Source organism: Thermobia domestica, chromosome 9 (assembly GCF_964235325.1).
Source record: "Thermobia domestica chromosome 9, izTheDome1.hap1.1, whole genome shotgun sequence".
Taxonomy (NCBI): Eukaryota; Metazoa; Arthropoda; class Insecta; order Zygentoma; family Lepismatidae; genus Thermobia; species Thermobia domestica.
In genome coordinates, this window is record NC_137462.1 from 147557964 (window position 1) to 147582239 (window position 24276).

General features: G+C 34.3%; 1 protein-coding gene across 1 annotated transcript in view; it reads left to right on the top strand.

The window, feature by feature from the left end:
* LOC145661055 (uncharacterized) overlaps positions 1 to 24276 on the top strand; it is a 62252-nt gene that overhangs the window by 13153 nt on the left and 24823 nt on the right. The window contains exons 4-8 of the mRNA XM_081726493.1: positions 12186 to 12309; positions 14254 to 14312; positions 16506 to 16566; positions 17136 to 17185; positions 23777 to 23812. Of these exons, the coding sequence (XP_081582619.1) occupies positions 12186 to 12309; positions 14254 to 14312; positions 16506 to 16566; positions 17136 to 17185; positions 23777 to 23812 (330 nt within the window). The remainder of the gene's footprint in view (positions 1 to 12185; positions 12310 to 14253; positions 14313 to 16505; positions 16567 to 17135; positions 17186 to 23776; positions 23813 to 24276) is intronic.

A 24276-nucleotide genomic window follows, 5' to 3' on the forward strand; every position in this document is an offset into this window, starting at 1 on the left:
AAAACGTGATTGAACAGGAAAAATCGCTACACGAAATGCCATAGCTTGACGTAAATCTCATCCTGAATAGAGCAGAGATACTGGTGGTTTTAAAAAATCATAAATCATTATTTAAAAAAAAAAAAAACATTGACAGAATTGAATTCGCATTGGAAAAGAAATTTTACAAAATCAAGTGTGTAATACAGCCTTTGACTTCTTATGTCCGTTATCATTGATGCCTTTCTCAAGATGGCATCAACTCCTTCAAACACAGCATTTTCGATTTGGACGGCTCCCGAGCGAATAGCTTTGTTCAGGTCTTCCAATGTACGGAATATATGCTTGTATAAACGTAGCTTGGTGTAGCCCCACAAGAAATAATCGCAATTAGACCGGTCAGGGAACCGAAAAGGCCAATCAATGTCCCCAAATTTTAAAATAAGACGACCAGAGAAGAGAGGGAAAAGAACGGACATGATTTTCAAGCTCTGTGGACTGTTCTCCCACATTGTTGAACCATACTTGACGATTGTAAATTCGGTATCTTCGTAGTTTAAGCAAGAAGAAGTTGTTGATTATCTCAATATAGGGCTCCGAGTTCTCGATAAAAATCTTTCCCTTATTACCGTCGAAAAAAGTAATTTTGCCTACAGCACACCAAACCATTACATAAGGAGTGTGCAGAGGTCTTTCGTGTAATTCCTTCCGATTGTTAGAAACCCAATAACGGCAGTTCTATTGATTTACAGTACCATTGAGATGAATATTAGCTTCATCATTCACTAATAAACGGAAGTTGTCATTTTGCTTTAAAAAATCCTTCAACTGCTTGTGCTCAGTTTAGTCATTGTGCGTAATCCCCTGGTTTCAATGGTTGTACAGCGGCCAATTTGTATGGAAGACATGGGTCTAAATACAAAATATTTCTGCTCGAACGTGTGTTGAAGAGAAGTTTGCTCGCATGCCTCAACATATTAAGATAGGTCACTTATTTAACAGATATTAAATAACTACCTAGGTATCATTACAGACAATTTACATGGATTTTGGCCACCCTTCAAATGTATTTTTGCCATGTAAATACTTATGCATGCAGCATGACCGACACAGGTTTTTCCACCTGGTTCTCAGTTTTTTTATCCCTCTATCAATACATAATAAATCTCTCGTGCTTTCCTATCTTCTATTTTACCGTTCTTTATTTCTGTCTTACACTTTAGTTACAGATACGCGTGTAAATGTCTAGCCGAATAGATTGAAAACCGCGACACTCACACACACCGACACCAGCTTTAGTTTTACTAATTGCATGGAGGAGACGCATATAGAATGTTGGTTGATGCCTTAGTCGTTATCGAGGGCGCGGGCTTTCCCGAGGGGCGTCCTTATTTTTAACTTTTCTGTTTCTGTTTCTGAGTGGATCAACACGGACTGCGGACCGTAGCTAGTCTGACTCTTTCCACATTTTCTGGAATACGTGCCGTTCGATGAGCCCCTGGCGATTTTTGATTCATTAGTTAACCTCGTTTACGAAGTGCTTTAGCCCAAGGTAGGATAATGTTACGACAGAGGTTTGCTTCATTTGTGTGCATATTGAAAGGGCGGCCATGTTCACGCTTAACTGAAGTGACAGTAACGTTGTTCTTGACGAAACTGTCATAAGCAACATCCTGTTTCATCGTTCACAGCTTGATGGCTTAATCTGAAAGAAAAGAAAAGAAAATTACAGAAAACGAAATAACATACGAGATAATAAAATGATAAGATTTTAAATCTAATAACACCTTCTGCATATTCTGTCACTTCACCTAAAAGAGCGTTTGAGCAATTAAAAGAAAAAAGAAACCTCTCTGCCACACATATCTATTATGGTATGTGAACTTCAATAGCCTACAGACAGCTGCCTCTGACCCCCCCTTCCCGCTGCGCTGTGATTGTTAGTTTGACCTTGGCACACAGATAACCATTTGTTGTTTACCTGTTGTTGATTGTCCTTTTATCGTGCACAGTTCTGTGACAAGTAGTACTGGCCTTTTAAACATGGATTATACTCTTTATAACACTGAGTTTCCTTGCAAAGTTTTGCTTATTGTCTCAATCTTGAAAAATGAAATATTAGCCTGTAAGTATTAATTTCTTTATTGGATATTCCAACTGATTTTCTTAATGCCCTATAAAATACTCCAGAGCTAGCTGATTATGGAGCACATTTCCTTTCGCTCATGCGTTGATTTTAACTAGTCAAAATTTGCGATTGAATTCCGGTCTATTACTCGTTCGCTTGAAACAATGACTGCCATGTTAGTAGCTACGTCATGTGTCGGTTCAAGCCAAGTTGTATGAGCTACTCACTAGGGAAACGGCTTAGCGAAAGATGTGATGTACAGAATGTTTTTTGTTTCATTTTTTTTCTTTTGAAATGTATACGACGTTACTAACTTTGCAATACGCGCACGGGCTACTATTGTAGCCCAGCGTTTTTGTTTTCCTTGCCGCAAAGTAGTTTGAAATGCTAACACAAAGGGTGTCTGTGTACCTTTCTATCAACTATCATTCTGTGTGTTTAATGTGTGGTCGAACGTAAAATCAAAACGAGCTCATTGTTATTCTGCTTGAAAGTTTGATGGGATACATCTGTAGCCCGCGTGACAATTGCTGTCATAAGTGTTCCAAAACGTCGAAAGTTTTTTTTTTTTTCATCATAGTTTGAGTGTTGGTCAGATGGTCAATGAGTTTGCAAAATGCCAGTTCTGATGAGGAATGATTTCTAGATTGCGATAGTGATGGGGAAAATATTTTGAGACGGAAGAACTGCATTTTTCGGACATAGAAATAGTGAAAATTCAGAAGATGTTACTGAGAATGCCGGGTGGCAGGAATCACTGATACCTGTTGATTATAGGGGTAGTAAAGACAGTTGTAAAGTAAATTATTATGTAACAAAAGACAATTTCAGATCTAGAAAAACTCTACTTGTAATATTTGTCACTCGTGCTCATAATATTTTGCTTCGTTTTCCTGGACCTAAAGGTGAGGCCAGGTCTGCGTTGTCCTAACTTGAATGTCTTGAATTGCTTTTAGATGTAAACATTTTCAGATTTATGGTTGATTGTGGCAATATTTACATCGACAGTTTTAGAAAGAGTTTTGTACGTGACCGTGATGCAAACTTACAGACGAGACTGAAATACCTCCCTTTCTTGGCATTTTGTTGCTTTTGATGAATGGTCAATGCTTGAAGGAAAGTGTGCATTGACCACTCAACCACTTGTGTGCAGAACATGCTTCGAGGAACTTGAATAGGAAAATAGAAAAATAAAAAATATATGAGAGTAAATAGCATATGTACAATTATGCAAAATCGTAATCTAACTTTTGATAGCAAGAAATCATAAAAAAATATTTCGCTGAAAAGAAATGTTTTGTCGATAATACGTTTATCTGTAAGCTTTATTTCTAAAATTTTGTAAAATAATGCATATTTTTAAAGAATTCCGACACATATGGTAACGATGAAGAAAAGTTCGAATGCCCCAGATTGGTGCATTTATTGCTAATTACAAATAACTTTTAGAGTCCTATTCGTGTATTACTTTTGAAAAATGAATGGCGTTGATCTTCTTTGTATATACATTGCTTTCAAAATAACCATATTTATCAAATTGGGTATAAGACCCTTAAAACACTTTATAAATACATTTCTCAACAAGAAAGATAAAAATATTAACAAACTAGCCAATATAATAAAATTAAAACAAATGGGCTACAGTGGTAGCCCGCGCGACTATGTCACAACCATGTCACAAAAATCCGCGCGCCTATTGCAAGGCTAATAAAACAAAGAATAGGAAAAGTAACAAATTTTAAGGCTTCTTTAAAAAGTAACTATTTGTCCATATCAATTTATTATCAATTATCAATTTATTTGAATATACTTGTATATCTAAGGACAAAGTAGCAATGTACTAATTTGCAATATTATACGATCAAGTATGTAACATATAATTGCTCAGTAATATAGTCAACGCATTGAACTTCCTTAAACACTTAAATATGTAACTCTTGTTACTTTCCTTGGCAGCACAGCACAATCAGTGCCTATGAACATACGTACTCATTCAAATTTTGTAGTTCTGTTAATGTAGGTTACAAGTATAATCACTAATTTTACGTAAATTGATATTGTTTGTAGCCTGAGTTAATAAACTAATCAATGTTGCCATGTTTGAGTCATCCACCGACTTCATAAAGTGAATTTTATTCGTTCTTAATTACAAATCAAGAATGTAAAAGCACGGTGATTTGATAGTAGAGTGTTAATTTCTTATATGCAACTTCGTCGTGGATTCGATAGTTATACATTTAGGGGGGAGCAACACATGAGAAAACATTTCCCCAAGTAAAAAAAAAAATCTAAATTCTTTACTGAGTTCAAAACAAGGAAGTACAAACTTAAGATGATAATCATCTCCATGACCTTTCTAAGATTCACCAGTGCTATTATCGAACTACTTTACACATTAACAATATTATTTTACCATATCTTCGCGCTAACCGTAGTTTTCTTTAGTCTATGGAACATATTCGCAAATCGTTTATATTAGTCCATGTGAATATTTCTAGATCGATTGAAGTGTGTCTGAACACATGAGTTAACATTTAAACCAACAAATAAATAGATATGGTAACACAGTAATGTAGCAAACTAGTTACAATTGCCTGATTACAAAATAAAATCAAATAAGATTTCTGGTTCTGTGTTCCGCTAGTATGCACTATAGGTAAGGGGAGTTGGATGACCAATGAAAGTGAACGATTATAAGGGAATCTGTGGAATGTTCATGTCGGAGGAGACGTCAGAATAGCGAGAAACTCAACGGATATGTTGTTGTCCACCACAAACTCATATGGCCTGAGTTCGAACCAAGGACCCTTCGAACTAGAGGTGAGCGCTCCACTATAAATCCACTGTGTAGTCTGATAAAGAAGGTTTGTGATATGTCATGTCAAGTAATAAATACAATATTTTGTTCCAGTGAGTGAAGCAATATATGGAGAACCAATCTACATGGACAAAACTTAACAAAAATCTGAACTCTCAAAAATTTACTTTTATGATCTTTTTACCTTGTGTACCTCCGGAAACATGCAGAACCCAACACTTTCACGATATAATCTTTTGAAAGTGTACTACCTCATACCAAACATAAAAAACTTTAGAGCTGACGAGAGAAAGAATATAAATAAACTTATGTTTGTATGCTTAAAATACTATTTCTTGTGAGGTTATTGAAACGAGAAACTGAAGTTTCAAAGTAGCAACATATGTAATACATTATGAATTTCTGTCAATATTCCTCTTGTTCAGGCTCGAAAAATTTCAGGTGCCAGGTAGTCATGGCCATTGGAAATGGCGCCTAAATAATTTAAATCAAAAAATCTTTATGTAACCCCGTGTATGAAATTTTATTATTATGGTGCCTAGTTTTGATAAAAGACGCCTAGGTCAGAAAAAAAGTTTTCGAGTATTTCTTTTGTTCATGGTCTTCTTTCGGCAGCCTAATCATCTGTCTGCCTATATTGGCTACAGCTTTTTTCAGCTCCAAACCACCATGCTGATAATTTTCCTTGTAGAAATATAGTAAAAAAAAGTACAGTGGAATATAATACGATTCTTCTAACATAAAAAGATAGATAAAAATAGTTGTGGCAATGGTGTGGGATGACCAATTGCAAATATGTAGAGTACACAATAGAAACAACGTAAGGATGGAGTAGAATACGAATTGAGGGGGTGAGGGCAACAGTGATGTAACCCACATTTTTAAAAATGGAGAAAAATCAAGTTAAACTTAAACACATGTGGTTTTTGTGCAATATAACAAAAGCAAGCACAAGTGGTTGAATATGTCATACATTGTACATCCATACATTGTACAGAAAAAAACACATGTGTTTAAGTTTAACTTGACTTTTCTCCTAATTAAAAATGTGGGTTAGACCACTGTTGCGCTTCCCCCCCCCCTCAATTGTTCTAAGGCATTAATAGCTATTTAGTAAAGAATACGCTTATTTGTAGCTGTAGTATAATAACATGAAGACTCACAACAAATCTTCAAAATAAAGAAAAACTATAATATGGTAGCTTAGTTATTCTCAATTTGTGTGTGATTTAATTTGAATTGATATAGTACTTAGACTCTTAATAATTTTCGTGTCGCAGTTCGAGGAAAAGTTAAAAGGAATATCGGAGGAATGCCAGGATAATCACAACCACCTGAGCCAAGAAATCAGCGATTTAAAAAAGGATTTAGAAGTAACCGAATCTTCTGTTCAACAACAAAAGATCCAGGTCATCAATAATTCTAACAATATACGTGCAAATACGCAATTGATAGCTACGTTACAGGAAGAAATTAGAATGCTACAGGTTAAAGACAACACATACCGTAATAACATGTGTAGTGATCGCATGGAGTTTCCCCACTCACCAGAGATGAACTCGCCTTCGCCGGTGTCCGATGAGGATATTATATTGGAAGAAATACATCCGAAGAGTACAGATGGGCGAAACGTAGATGGTGTAACGACACATCACGTCATGAATAGGAACTGTCACCCAATGGGTACATGGAATGAAAAAAGGAAGGTAAAATTAAGTGTTAAGATGAGTGAAATACGAGCTATGAGTAAATTCAGTGGTAAGTGTAACGAGAATGCTACTTCTTTCTTAGAAAAATTCCAGGACGAGTGCAATATTATGTGTATAGATAGATCACAATATATGAAATTAATCCCTCATGTACTACTCCCACCTTGTTCATTATGGTTTAAAGCAGTACGTGATCACATCAGTACATATGAGGAATTCAAAGCGGCACTAATCGCCAATTATGAAAATGACTTTTTGCTTGCAAATAGAGATGCCACCATTAGAAATCAACACTTCAATCCTCGATTGTATAAATCTGTTGTAGAGTTTGTTGTAAATACATACAACGAATTAAAGGTCGTTAATCCATTGCAATCGGAATCGAGAATAATAGCATCGATTCGAAATTTGCTTCCATTTAAATTACAACAGATCTTATTTTCCACACAGTGTATGAGTTTCAACCATTTATTAATGCTTGTCCAATGCTATGAAACTCAATACCATGCCATGAATCAACAAGCAGGAACGGGTAAAAATAAGAATAATTCAGATCATTTTGTGCCTATTCGGAATTTAAATATCCGAAGTGTGAATAATACGAAACATAACCTAAGCAGAATAAATTCTAGCAATCAAAATGAGCAAAATAGGCAAAGTTATGTAGGAAATCCGCCTAACCTAATTAATCGTAGCAATCCATATGTTATACCATATAATCAAAATAGGTTTAAAAATAGACGAAATGTATGGCGAAATTCCAGAAATACAACAAACTACGTGGATAGACGTAATTGGAGGTCAAGAGATGGCACTTCATATCAAAATCAGAATCTCGATGAAATACATGTACAACATATTGTAGAACCTAATCATGATTGTGCTGTGCAATGTACTTTATTAGAATCGTATGCAAGTACGAATGTAACCTGATTACCGTTAATGAAATTAGGTTAAATTCATATCAGCTATAGATTTTCATGAACATTTATTTTATTTTTATTCAATTTAATTTTCTTTAATTCTCATTAATCAATGATAATTCTCAAATGTTTTTTTAATATATGTAAGAATCATAATTCGATTCATAAATGATTAAAAGCAAAGGTTATTTATATTAGATTGATTTGTGTTGAAAACTTAACTGTCAAAGATTATGTTAAGAAGAAGATCTATTCTATAAAACTAATTATTCGACGACTGTTTTTATGAGCTATCCGATATATTATTCGAACAAGATTCTTCTTTATTATGACTTCTTAGTGCTACAATGTGTACATTATAATACAACATCTAACTTATTTGTTATTTAATGCGCCCTGAAAGATTAAACATTATTTGTAACATCACTGTTTTAATAATGATCAAAACTATTAATCATAGTAATTCGTGTTTCACCCTCGTTAATTATATTAATAAGCGACGATGTTTTTGATAATAATGAAATAAATATAATTAATGTAATAAAAGATAAATATTAATGAAGTGAAAAGATTTGTTATAAATGTATCTATATATATATTTGAAATGTAATGAAGATATATACGAGGTGTGATCAAAATATAAAGAACATATGTAATTTAAGATCATTATTGTAAACGGACCAGTGGTTCTTGAAGATAAAAGCCAAGCTCACTCATGACTTTTATATTCAGTTCAATTGTCGGGCGACATTTTTATATAACGAAATACTTTGGATAGATTAATAATTATCTGTACCGTGGGCAGAAAGTGCTCATACATGTGCACTATACTTAATAGAATGTTAATTTAATAATAACAAAAGAAGAATGTTTTTAATATATGTAAAATATATATTATGGGATAGTTGTTGCTGGAAAAGGAATCCCATAATAGTGACAATGGTGAACATAATGTAGCACCAGAAATGACATCATCAGAAGATCGAATCTTACTAATATTACAACAGCAATTGATGCAGATGTCTACTGAGTTAAAGCAGACGATGAAGCATAACTCTGAAGAATTAAGTAGACGAATAGAACAGAAGTCTGATGAATCTAACAAACAATATGAGGAATTAAGCAAACGAATGGAACAGAAGTCGGATGAAACAAAACAATTAATTATCCAGACGATGAGCGATATCACCTCGCAGTTCGAGGAAAAGTTAAAAGGAATATCGGAGCAATGCCAGAGTAATCACAACCACCTGAGCCAAGAAATCAGTGATATAAAAAAGGATTTAGAAGTAACCGAATCTTCTGTTCAACAACAAAAGATCCAGGTCATCAGTAATGCTAACAACATACGTACAAATACGCAATTGTTAGCTACGTTACAGGAAGAAATTAGAATGCTACAGGTTAAGGACCCCACATACCACAATAACCTGTGTGATGGTCGCTTGGAGTTTCCACACTCACCAGAGATGAACCCACCTTCGCCGGTATCTGATGAGGATATCATTTTAGAAGAAATTCATCCGAAGAGTACAGATGGGCGAAACATAGATGGTGTAACGACACATCACGTCATGAATAGGAACTGTCACCCAATGGGTACATGGAATGATAAAAGGAAGGTAAAATTAAGTGTTAAGATGAGTGAAATACGAGCCATGAGTAAATTCAGTGGTAAGTGTAACGAGAATGCTACTTCTTTCTTAGAGAAATTCCAGGATGAGTGCAATATAATGTGTATAGATAGATCACAATATATGAAATTAATCCCTCATGTATTACTCCCACCTTGTTCACTATGGTTTAAAGCAGTACGTGATCACATCAGTACATATGAGGAATTCAAAGCGGCATTGATCGCGAATTATGAAAATGACTTTTTGCTTGCAAATAGAGATGCCACCATTAGAAATCAACACTTCAATCCTCGATTGCATAAATCTGTTGTAGAGTTTGTTGTAAATACATACAACGAATTAAAGGTCGTTAATCCATTGCAATCGGAATCGAGAATAATAGCATCAATTCGAAATTTGCTTCCATTTAAGTTACAACAGATCTTATTTTCCACACAGTGTATGAGTTTCAACCATTTATTAATGCTTGTCCAATGCTATGAAACTCAATACCATGCTATGAATCAACAAGCAGGAACGGGTAAAAATAAGAATAATTCAGATCATTTTGTGCCTGTTCGGAATTTGAATATCCGAAGTGTGAACAATATGGAACATAACCTAAGCCGAGTAAATTCTAGCAGTCAAAATGAGCAGAATAGGCAAAGTTATGTAGGGAATCCGCCTAACCTAATTAATCGTAGCAATCCATATGTTAGACCATATAATCAAAATAGGTTTAAAAATAGACGGAATGTATGGCGAAATTCCAGAAATACAGCGAACTACGTGGATAGACGTAATTGGAGGTCAAGAGATGGCACTTCATATCAAAATCAGAATCACGACGTAATACATGTACAAAATAGTACAGAACCTAATCACGATTGTGCAGTACAATGTACTTTATTAGAATCGTATGCAAGTACGAACGTAACCTGATTACCGTTAATGAAATTAGGTTAAATTCATATCAGTTATAGATTCTTGTGAATGTTTATTTTTAAGTTTATGTGTTAATATCAATAATGAAAACGATTCTTATAAATACTTGAAGTGCTTAAATAGAGTTTTAGGTAGACTGAAAAGCTAATTTTCAAATGATTTTTATTCTTTCTTGTTAATGTTACGAATCATAATTCGATTTATAATTAATTAAAGGCAAAGGTTATTTATATTAGATTGACTTGCGTTGAAAACTTAATTGTCAAAGATTATGTTAAGAAGAAGATCTATTCTATAAAACTAATTATTCGACGACTGTTTTTATGAGCTATCCTATATATTATTCGAACAAAATTCTTCTTTATTTATGACATTTTAGTGCTACGATGTATACATTAAAATGCAACATCCAACTTATTTGTTATTCAATGCGCCCTGAAAGAGCAAACATTATTTGCAACATCAACGTTTTAATAATGATCAAAACTATTAATCATGGTAATTTGTGTTTCACCCTCGTCAATTATATTAATAAGTGTCGACGTTTTTAGTAATAAAGGATAAAATATAATAATAATAATAATAATGTGATGAATGATAATAATATAAATATAATTAATGTAATAAAAGACAAGGATTAATGAAATTAAAGATTTGTTATAAATGTATTTATATATATATGAAATGTAATGAAGATATATACGAGGTGTGATCAAAATATAAAGTACATGTGTAATTTAAGACCATTATTGTAAACGGACCAGTGGTTCTTGAACATAAAAGCCAAACTCGCTTATGACTTTTATATTCAGTCCATTTGTCGGGCGACATTTTTATATAACAAAATACTTTGGATAGGTTAATAATTACCTGTACCTTGGGCAGAAAGTGCTCATACATATGCACTATACTTCATAGAATGTTAATTTAATAATAACAGAAGAAGAATGTTTTTAAGATATGTAAGATATTATTATGGGATAGTTGTTGCTATGTATATGTTTATGGATACCGAGTCAGCAAGTTTGTGTGCTTGACAGTGTTAAGGAAAATATATTATAAAGTATATCAACTAATAAACCATTTTAGCACTGTTTATCGACGTTATCATTCTTATATAAAAAGGTGAGAACGATAGTATATAATTATTAAAGATTACTACCACTCGAGATTTGTATATCATATTTTGTCGAACCAGGTTGACGACTACCCTCGGTAAGTCGTTGTAATACCGAGATATCACGTCACGCTAAAACGTTTGTTTCTGGTTGCCGTGACTAAACAGCTCATTTTTGCATTGTTTGAAACGTTGTATCTCCGTAACGAAGATTTTTTTTTTAATTTTGCTATGTGGTATATTAAAGACTAGTTGTGTATGATGAAGTCTATAAATTACAAACTTTGGTCAGAAAAGAATGTGCCAACAAGTTGCCTACTTGTGAGCCGTTGTGGATTACTAGAAGTACATCGATCTGGCGCATGGCATCTCTGGTTTGATCCCAGCTTCCAAGAGCATTTTTTTTCTTATAATCAGCGTCCTACTGTGTACAGTTTATGCGCTATGCAATAGCCACATGCACTAGATGTTGGTATATATACTTTAGCCTTGGGTATGTACGGTTTTACTGATGACTTGCTACTTTATCTGCATTGTATTTCCTACGATCGGCCACTTAGTTTGGAATTTACCAGATTTACGTAGCTCACAATTAGATTGCAGGGCATTGTTTCACTATAAGTATCTGTTGCAACGGTCTTGATAATAAGCTTGATGAAGTTTTCTTCCACTGTTCCACAAGTTCCACTTTAATACGTTACGCGGTTCATACACAGGTTCATTCTTAGGTTTACAGAAACTAGTTTTTCCTTGTTTTCTCGAAATCTACACATGATATTTTCACTTAACGCATATAATCTTGTTCAACCCAAGAAAATGTATCAATTAATATATATATATATATATATATATATATATATATATATATCCCATTTTTGTACATTATTTTAGCAATGCGCTAAGTATATTGAAAAATATATATTCTCAAATTGTATTATGTATTCCTGTAGATTACTGAAAATGGAGAATTTAACGGTGAAAGAGTGCTTCAATGGTGCACCAAAATGCATGGTGAAGAACAAAGTGGAAACGAACGATGTGAGAAAATGATCAATGAATGTGGAAGCCTACCAGGTAATATTATTTTCATTTCTCTCATGCGTTTATCTAATTTAATGAGTTCACACATGAATCAATGAAATTGTTTTCAAGAAAAAATGCCTTGTAAATCATAGTATACTATCATTGCAATTAATGAACTTTTAAATTTATGATCACATTTAATTGATAAAATTGAAACTTAGGAGTTCCTCGTAGATGAACAGTTAGCGTACGGGACTTCAGTATGGGAGACTCAGGTTTAAATCCCGGCGCGATCTCATGTGGTTCAGAATCCACGTCAAACTCTAAGTCCCTGTCTAACATAACCGCCCTGATAAAAGGGAAGCTAAACCCCAAATCAAATTAAATCAAATTGAACGTTTATCTATAAAAGTAATCCAGAAAGTTCTGTCTCTCTTTCACCCACCATCTTCGAACATCGATGTGTCATCTAAGACTACCTGGAAGATCAAAAATAATCCCCATCAGCATCAACGACCTTCTCACAACGTTCTGGAAGGCCATGGATCCCATCGTGGCAAAACTTGGTGGGTCGTGAAGCAAAGAATATATCAAGTGCATTTTTCATCTCTACTAGGAATTTTAACTGACGTCCTCTATGGTGATTGTCCAAGAAATGGAACAGGTGATAATCGGACGGTGCAATGTCCAGGGAGTATGGCGGATGCAATAGTGTTTTCCATCCAAGGCTTAGAATTTTGTCCCGGGTCATCCTAGCCACGTGAGGCTTAGCGTTGTCCTGTAACTGGAGTACCCCATTGCGATTCAGAAGTGCTGGCTCCAGAATGTTGATTTTTTTCTTGAGCACTGCTCAGCTGCTGACAGTATACAGTTACGTTGATGCTCTGACCAGCTGGTAGCAGTCCCGATGCACGACGCCGCGACCAGTCCACCAAAAACACAAGAGGACCTTTTTTTGTTGCAGTGCTGGTTTCGGCTGTTTTGGAACCGGTTCATGGGATGCAAACCAATGATGAAAGCACGGTGGACCTTCGTACAGAACCCACTTCTCATCACATGTAAATACTTTGTCTAGAAATAACTTCTTCCTCATTCGAAACAGCAAAGAAACATAGGTGTCTGCTCGCGTTGTCTTCTGGCACGGAGTGAAATCATGTGAGACCCATCGAACTCACTTGCAATGCTTCTGAAGTTGACGGAGGTGCTGCCGGATGGTTTCTCCACTCACAGTGAATTGTAGTCCCGGTTCCCAACATGTCTGGCCACTGTTCGCCTCAATTGCTGCCTGAAGATCTTCATTTTGTACATGTGTTAATCTTCCGGCACATGGTGTGTCTTCGCGTATTTAGTCATTGTCCTTAAACTTGTTAAACCACTGCTGCACGGTCCGCGTTTGAGCTTGTACAGCATACACGCCCTTATGACACCTTGTGAAGGTCGCATGCTCACTCTGTCCTTACACAAATTTTTGATGTAACTTAACTGCCACAACCAAGTAGTATGCTGGATATACCTGCACCAATAACTGGCCTTCGCCGTACCTTCATTCGCATTCAACTCACGGTGTGAGGGCCAATGGAACACATACCTCCACAAAAAGCGACAGGATTTTCTGGGTTACCTTTATATGTTCTTTGTAAATAAACAGTGATTTAATGCCCGATAGTTATACCCTTTAGACTAGAGAACACTCATAAATAATAAAAATGAACGATTATAGAAGAATTGGTGAGATGATAATCTGAAAGAAGAAGGAAATGTAGAATCTGGGAAAACGCTCTGTTCCGTTTTGTAAACTATATTATTTTTCTTTTGTATATGATTATTAACTTTATTATTAACTTGATTATTAACACTGATTATTAACTTTAATGTTTTACGTTCACTTCAAAAGAGTTCCTAAATATTCTATATTAATAACGACAGACAAAACTAATTAGTAAAATAATTGATGTATTTTCTTTAATATAACTTTTTTTCTTTCTTGCTTTGCAGCAAGTAACTGCGATGAAGCATGGGAAATGAACCGTTGTTTTATGAAGTATTTCCGCATGGTAAGGAAATTGTAAATCCATACGTTACTTTCTTATTATTTGTTTTACATAAGCGGATAGGCAATCAAAACAAACTCTCTTCGACTTTACTATTGCAAAAGAATATAATAAATTACTGACCTCATCCGGAGTAAAAGACATACAGAATCTTGCAAATTCTAAATTTTCACCTTGTCGTTCCTCTTCTCTCTGTATCAAAAGTTGCTAGTAACAATTTTCATTTCTGAAGAAATCATTGACTGTTATTTATGTTTAGATATTCTATTTATTATTAATTTTCAATGGTATTAGTAGATATAAAAGCAAACCACAAAGTTAATTTCAATTACATTTTCGTGAATATTGTAAGGGTTATCCCTTAGATGATGGGCTATGGCCCACGAAGTTTCGTTCAGATCCGGCCAATAATTACCAAGAAATAGAATATGGTATAAAGCCAATCCCAGCCTGCCATTTGCAGGGCTCGGTCACCAAATATAAAGATCTTTATACCTTAGAAGATGAGGCACATGCCCACTAAATTTAGTTTAGAGCTGGCGAGTAGTTACTGACAAGGAACGGACATGAACCTGTCATCTGGACATCCGAATCAAAGCTAGTCTATTCAATAAACATAACAAAGATATGTCCATGTACAGACAATTATTTGCCATGGACAAGGAAGTAAGTTCCTGGGGCCCATTAACCCTGGTAGTATAAGGAAAATCGTAAACTCGCAGTTAAATAGGTATTGCATCAACACTGTTCATTGGAAAGTCGCGGTTTATAGTTCATTCTCTTCAGCATGAAATAAGCTTTCCAGAGGTGTTATGCATTGGGGCTGATAACGTACTTGAACAGGGAAAATTGAAAAAAAATGTTTGGAAAATTCCCTCCAGAAATCCGTGTATTGATATACAAGTTTTTCCCTCATATCTTTGGTATACAAGCTTTTTCCTCATATCTATCAACACAAAACTAGGTACACACATTTCTTAATCCCTATAGTATATTTCGAGATACATTTGGATTGTATGCGTTTACTCGGGACCACTCCAGACGGGTCGAAAATTGATGGGAGGGATTTCTGGAGGCAATTTTTCCAATTTTCCCTGTTCAAGCATGTTATGGGCCCCAATACATAAAACCTCTGGAAAGCTTGTTTCATGCTGAAGAGAATGAGCTAAAAACCGTGACTTTCCTATGAACAATGTTAATGCAATAGCTATTTCACCGCGAGTCTACGATTTTCATTCTACCAGTGATATATTGTACTGATCCTAGTTGATCATTACAATAATATCAAAAACTCATGCATTTTGTGTTTTCCATACACTAATATATCTGTACATATGCCCCATTGATAGCATGACTAATATCTAATCTATGTTCAATTAATCGATCAATTGGACGCGATAGACTGATGTACTGATCGCCATATTCATCAGACCTCACTCCTTTTGACTTCTTTCTCTGGGGTTAATTCAAGGAACGTGTAATTGTGGCTTCAGTGAATAACACCCTAAAGCTACGAACTCGAATCCATGATACCATAGCATCAGTAACAGGGAATATATTAGAGAAAACATTGCAATTAAGAAATGTCGAATTAATGTGATGTAGAGCTAATAACTAGGAGTACACGCTAATAACTAGAAGCACATTGAATTTCTTAGGTGCTTGGCAGATGGATTTACTCGGGCTTCTCTGAAACCACGCTAGGATCTATTCTACCTTCTCATCTAGCACAGACGGTGAGCTCTACCAAGTTATTCTAGAACACTGTTAGATGTTAGACACATATTGAGCACAAATTAAATAATTTAACATCATGTGCAACTCCTTCGTACACTCGCCCCAAATTTCGTTATATTGAAATCACAGATTTTGTGTCAGCATATCACAACGCTAGCGGCGCGCGTTGTTGAACAGTATTGATCAGTGTTTTATTTATGCGACCATGATGCTGCATAATGAGCAAACAGACAACTTCAAGTAATAGTTATTTTACAGTTCAGCGTACTTCGTTCACAGTAATTAATTGAAATTAGCGAGATGTTAACGGAATATGCTATATGCATATGCGTATAAATGCGTATATATATAGTATTCTTATGATTCAAGGATATATGTATCTTACGATAGATGATCATGATCTATATGTTTGTGGTTGCTATTTAAATTTAAAGTATACTATGTTTGTTTCTTGTTTAGGGAGGTGAAAAATTTAGGCAAGTCGTGAGGAGTTGTTCTGAAGAAAATGGTATCACCAAAGGTAAGAATTTTTAAATTTATGTTCTCTCCTACTTTCTACGTAGTTTTTTACTGTTGTTATATTAATGTAAGATAGTAGTGCATAATTATCTAATAAAAGTATTCTCTTTCCAAATTATTTCTGAGAACAACCTAGCCAATTTAACTTGAGATTATTATTTCAAGAAAAAAAGAATTTTATACTGATAAACTTAAATATTATTTTAAGTAAAGATCAATCCCCATTCAGTAGGAGGAATATTTATAAGAGCATTCCAAGAAAAAAAAAATAATTTTTTATTGTTCTTGTAATTAGGATTTGTTAACATAATTAATGAATGATATTTTTTTCCGCAAAAGAGAAACCCACAATTACTAAAATTTTTAGTGACAAGTACGATTGGCCATCATTTCCGAATGTGCAGTTTGAATTGTAGCTGAATATTTTCTTTGAAATTTTCGTCTCCAGCATTAGCATATTCTAATACTATATTTCATAATAGTAAAATAAAATTCTAAAATGTTGACATTTTTCTCATGTTACCTTGACAATAAATGCATCCTATATGTATTGGTATTATTTGTTTACAGAGGATTGGGAGAGATACAAAGAAACTAAAGAAGCTACAGAAAATATTAAGGTATGTATATTCAAAACTATAGAATATATATATATATATATATATATATATATATATATATATATATATATATATATAAATTATTCAGACTACTCGAGAATGAAGAGTGCAATGTAACGAAAAAGATAAACTTATTTAACTTTGAACTGAAGCGATTATCGACATAATTTTCAAGATTATCTTTAAGAAACAAAGAAGCCTGAAAGATGTAACCTTTAATGTTGCAGGATATGCGTGATAATACTTTGTATGGCTATTGTACAAGAATGTTCATCTCTTGTTTATAGCTGATTATTTTTTTACTCATAACAAGAGATGAAATATTCATACACAAAATATTAATTAATACCATATTTATATCTTTATCTATATCTATATCTGTATCTATCTGTCTATATACCTATATATATATATATATATATATATATATATATATATATATATATATATATATATATATATACCTTAACTGTCAAGATCATCTGTAACTTTACGTTTGGTTAGGATAATAAAATGTCCAGACAAAACATCAGGTTTACAAGTAACATTGTGTTCAGTAGCTCAAGACCATCTGATCAGTATATTTATTGTGCTATATGAATACGATGTAATACTCTTTGTAACAAATGATACGAAAAAACCCCGAGCGTGGTCGCAGATTGGACTCTTGCAGAAGATACTTGCCACGGACGGAAAACCAAAGTAATGGTCAGTTAAAATGGCAGGTTCCGTCGCATGTAGCCTTGTTATTATAAAACCGTGTTTAAAATATGTCAATTAGTATTAATTAATAATTATAGACAACATTTATTGCACACCTTACCATAAAAGAATCACCTATTTTGATAATCACATTTGAGATATTCTGTTTGTTAAAACGGTGGTTGTTTAAACACTGGCCGAGAAAAATGACTTTTATTTATATGGAAAAGTAAAAACGCTATGATGGAGAGAAATTAAGAACAGGTCGACGCTCAAAATGTTGGTAAATCTTCAAATGAAGTAGAGGAAATACGTCATTTTTTTAACATAGTTTTGAGAATTCATTCGGGGACCAATATGGCTTTTTACCTGACATAGCCACTTTTACAAACCTAACTCTTCTTACTGACTTTATAGCCACGTATTTTGAGAACAAAAAACAGGTTAATGTTAAGTATACAATCAGGAAAATTTTCGATCAGGTTCACCATGATCTTCTTTTAAGCAAACTAAAATGTTTAAAACTCTCAGATTTGGCACTTGATCTTTTTCTTCATATCATAAAAATTGTCGTCGAAGAATACCGTGCAGAGGTATACAAATTGACGATTAATCAGTATTCTCAGGGATCCCTCAGGGCTCAAAACTTGGCCCAATTTTATTTTTAATTGTAATTAATGATATTCCCAGAGCCTACTGTATGCAGATGATGTAAACTTCGGAAGATGTATTAGTAATGTCAATGACGGTATTCGTACAAAATAATATAAATGCTGTTTCAAATGGTGTCAACTCAATAATCTCTCTAAGAACACACCTCTAAAACATAATTATTGCATTGGTAATGTAAATATTAAAATGATCGCAGAGTTTAAAGACCTCGGGTTCATCTTTGACACAAAACTAACATTTTCCAACCACGTTAAAAAAAATGTGAGCGAAGCTTATAGAAACCTGGGATATACGATAAGAACTGGAAATGATGTCAAGAAACAAGACACATTAAAAACGATATATAACACAATCGTTAAGTCGAAACTAGAATACGTTCCCGAAATCTGGAACCCTGCAAGTAAAAAGTAGCCGCAAAATAGAAATTATACAATCAAAATACAAACATACCAATGTTTAAGTTAACAACTGAACATTGTATCCCTCGACAGCAGAAGAAAAGTTCGGTTACTCTGTCTTATATTTAAAAATTTAAACAACAAAATCAAAGTGTCGCAATTACTTGAAATTCTGAAATTTAAAGTTCCCAACGTTAGAAGACGTCCAAGCTGGCTTACGTCATGGGCTTTCATTGTAGAGCATTAAAAACAACCTTTGATGAAAAGCTCGCCTATTTGAAGCATGAGTGATCTCTACAATAAGCTTTGTGTGTTTGATCCAAACATTGATGTATTCATAATATCCTTCATTAAATTTGAAAAAGTAATAAATTCTTTGAGTGCCACAATCAATGATTAACCAGTCATTAAAATTATGATTATTATGTTTGTCTGTTTTGTGAATACTATAAATGGGTACCTTTACCTGTAGTACTCACCTAAGTAAATAAATAAATCAATATATATAATAAAAGTAAGTGTGGTCTGTCCGTGAGTGCCGCAAAGGCTCCGAAACCAAGATCCGGAGCCCTATGGGAGTTATATGGTATTGTAGCCCTGTATCTCCCATCCATGAAGCATGTTTCGGTTTGGACCAGCAGGGGTCCTAGAGGGAGAAAACGCCCAAACAACGGTGTTGCTGCAAAAAAAAAAAAAAAAAAAAAGGGGTTAAATTTTAACGACAATGCGTGTATTTTTTAATTTTCAATTTCAATGTTGCTCTTCTTTCTACACAAAACATTATTGATCGAATATTCCAGAATGTTCTAGAATTATCAACAATCTTGGAAAATGTTACAGACTGTTATAGAAGTTGCCCAAAGGTTCGAGAATGTTCTAGAATTTTCAGGATGCTCTAGAACCTTCTAGAATGAACCAGGATGTTCTAGAATGTTCCTAAATCTTCGAAATTGTTGTAGAATGTGCCAGCATATTATATTATTTTCCTATAGCTTCGAAGATGTTCTAGAATGTGCACCACTAGGAAGGTACACATTAAGAATACGGGGTCTCAGGTTCTTCTCAACCTATTTAATGTTTTGCAGGAAAATGGTGGGTTTACGTCTGGATGATGGGAGCCAGACAACAAAACCTACCTTAACCTAACCTAACCGAATCCGAATTCCTACTACTATTTGTACTACTACTGGCACTACTTACTACTACTACCAACTATTACTACTACTGTTTGTACTACTACTAGCACTACTTACTACTACTACCAACTATTACTACTATTGTTTGTACTACTACTACTACTACTACTATTATTATTATTTGTTCTACCATTACTACTGCTACCACTATTACTACCAACTACTACTATTACAATTTGTACTACTGCCACTACTTCTACTAAAGGCTGCCTCCCATACCTATACACAATTATCTCTGTAGCGTCTCTGAAATTTACCTGTTCCCTTTTGAGTATCGCCATGCGCCAACACAAGAAGAGTCGATATAGAGTAGCGACACTATTTCCACAAAGAAACGTATTTCAGAGTCACGGTAAGAATTACTTATTCAGAAGCATAATTAACTATAATTATTGATTACTGAGAAACATTTTTTCTGGGAAGCACATTGACAGAAAGTTAAATACATGTTAGTTTCATCTTCAAATTACTTAATGCTCTTTGGCACTAGTGTGCTCAAATAGCACCAAAGAAAGTTAACAGGCAATGATGGACCGGAGCTTGAGCAATTAATTTTTTTACAAATTTGTTTAAAAGAAGAAGATATAATGTCTACAGACATCGTTGAAAATACAATGATGGTTTCAGAATTATCACAAAGTACCTAAAATGCCCGTTCTTAGCACAAGGAAAATACGTTTATAGGAAATGAATTACTCTCTATAAATTGGAAATTAAATATATTCCAGGGAAACTTTTAAAATATAAGATCAAATCAAGGAAAAGTAAAAATGCCAGACAGTTAATTGTATCCCAGTTATATGTTTAAAACGTAACAAGTGAAAGTAAATTGCTAAAGGTAAAACTTAGTGAACAGTGTATCAAATTATATTTAAAAGTGTTAAGTAATAATAAAGTTCAACAGAACGCCGAAAACTAAAAGAGGAGGTAATCTTGCCACTGATGACTCTCGCAGAAAGAACAGCGAAGAAATGAAACAGATGAGGAGCACGAAGCATGTTTAGCGTCACAACGGAAGAGAATGAATACATTATGTAAAAACTTGCACAACGAGAAGAAATTAAAGAAGAGGATCGAGTGAGACACGCAGCAAGCAGACACAGAGAAACTGTTACAGAAACAAGATTACAAAACGAACTAAGTAGAATTACAACGAGTGGAGTTCGCGAAAGACAACGATCGAAAGCGCATGAACAAAACACAGAACGTGCGAAGCAGAAAAAGTAGAGATTATAGTTTGTCAGGTGAGGCATTCCGTTATGATCCCACTAAAGAATATAACAAGCACATACACGTTGTCGTTGGTAAAATGGATCACTACAATTTTCTTAATTTGAATTTAATAGCATTATTGTTGCTTTTCTTTTTAAATGAATTTCCGTTTACCAAATTTTCAATTCTTGAATAACCGTGCACTTCATATATAAAAGTAAGAAACTTATTAAGTAGTCAGAAATCAATTTAAGCGAGTCACCTACCTGCTATAAATTTCCTCCGTGCGAAGAACGGTCGTTTCAGCTAGTAAATAAATAAACATAACTCTTGAATCAATTAGATCCATGCCATCGTAAAGAATATAAATATCTAATCAAGTCATGCCAGGTTAGATCGTGGAAACAACGTGCACGCTCTGTACGCATATCGTTTCACAGTAAAAAAAAATAAATAAAAATGAAAAATAAAAAAAATAAAAAAAAAATAAAAAAAAATAAAGTAAGATATAGACAAGATGTTAGTGTTTGATATCATTGATAATGGATTGAACATGCAGAGTCCAAAAACAATTACATAGACCTGAATACCTTATGAATTTATAAAAGCAACAAAATCAACAAAGACTAATGAAGCGGAGAGGAGAATATGCCAGCATTCAACAAAGGTCTGATAAATCAGCATTGTAAAACCCAGGGGTGGACTGGCCATAATCAAGTACCGGCCCGATGTCCGCTGCGCCCTCCTCACATCAGTGCCTTTGCGCCCTCCTCGGGAAGACGCACAGTTTCCTCTCTGAACACATTCTTTTTTTTTTAAAAAAAAAAAAACTAAGGTACATAAATATTTTATAAATTCGCTAGCTTTTGGCCAGCTAGGGCTCCACCCCAGACAATTACATTCATATTAATATGATTCTGTAAAAAATTATATATATATATATATATATATATATATATATATATATATATATATATATATATATATATATATATATATATATAAGCGTCATTTTATAAATAATACACACTATGGGAACACTGCGGAGTGGATGATGAAGTCGCGGTAAGCATTTGGTCATCTGAAGCTGAAATGTTGAGGCAGCAAGACGTGTGTCAAAGGCCGAAATCATCTCCGAAGAAAGAAGTGTGCAACTTGTGACAGATGGATGCGAATAAAATCGCCGTGTGACATTTGACATGTGTGACACAGATGGACGTGTGAAATTACAGGGATTCAATCTGAGTCAGTAAACCGAATTCTGATAAGTAATTCACAGGTGAGAGGAATGTCTGCTCGATGAGTCCCCCACTGCTGAGCAAAAGCACACACGTCTGAATAATGCAACAATGCCGAAACAAAGATTTAATGTTGAATATAGTTACTTTATGCATTGGAAAGGATGATTTTTGCGTACAATCACCAGGGCATTGTCATAACTTGCTGAATTTCATGTGGAAGAAGTGTCAAAGAAGCATATAATTGTAAATTCCTACAGAGACTGCGCAGAGAAAAGCATAAAACCTGACCGCTGTTGCTGAGAAGGCTTCACTGATTCTTCATGACAACGTTCGCCTGCACACTGATAATGCGTAAAAAGCTTTGCAAATACCGTTGGGAAATGTTACCTCATGCTCCCTATAGTCCGGACATGTGTCCAGCAGGCCACGGCCTGTTCCCACAGTTGAAACAACGTTTAAGTTGACGTCGGTCCCCGTGTCTGGAAGAGCTTTCTGTTGTCGTTACCCGAACCATTCGACGGCTCCACAAAGATGTCGTCCTTGGAATACAGAAGCTTCTAGGACGTTCGGATTCCGTCATTGCCATGCAGGGAGAGTATACTGAGATTATACTGAAGGGCTGTAAAGAGATCTCTCTAAACAATAAAAGTGTAATTCCCGAAAAAACTAGTGTGCATTATTTATGAAATGACCCTAGTCATATATATTCATAGAAATTGTAAGAAATTGATTTGAAAGTTAACAAACAGTTTTAACAATAGATTTGGGTAAAATGGCTACATAACACCACTACATCTAATTCATTCTCTCAATGTTATCACTTTCTCTTTGTAGTGCCAAAGTCCGATAAAACTTTAATGTATATTTAATATTTCATTAATTCTGCACTTCTATATGGGTAATACTTCAAAGTAGCCACATACTGATTCTAGAAGATAATTGCAAAATTCGGGCAGGTTAGTTGTATCTTAAAAAGTTAATGATTAACAAACAAGATGATCGTGCATAAAGAAAGCTCACTAATTTGCTAAATCTGGTGATTTGATGATTAGTATCCTTAACACTGACACACAACATAATAGGAAAATATACTTAAAAATATAAAGTAATAATATTATGAATATTGTGTATCAAATTAGAATACTTAAGGTATTTTTACTTGCCTTTCAGTGCTTCAAGAAGTGCTTCATGGAGAAACTTGGATTTGTAAGTAAACAATTAATTTTGTAAGAAGCTCTAAATATGTCTGTGCTAAACGTTTGGACATAGTACAATTTCATTCTATACTTAATTAAAAATTTCAACCACCATTACAAAAGTTTAGAATGAAAATGGAAAAAATAATTAATTATATATTTATAAATCTGTACTTATTATACAGGGTGTTCCAAAATGATCTTTCCAAATTTGATAGTGTGTAAGTCAATCACGGAGATAGATACAAAGGTGCGGTTTGCAGCATATTGTTCTCACACACACACATACACACACACCTAAAATTTTGTTCTACACCAACACTTACAACAAATCTCTCTTATCTAAATTATTTTTCTTTTGTCTTTTGCAGGTGAGGCTTTGACCAAAATTACCATCCCCAGAAGATTTCACAGTGTGTGTGGAATGGTGGGTAGAAACCAAATCTTCCACCCAGGTCTAACGGAACATAGGGC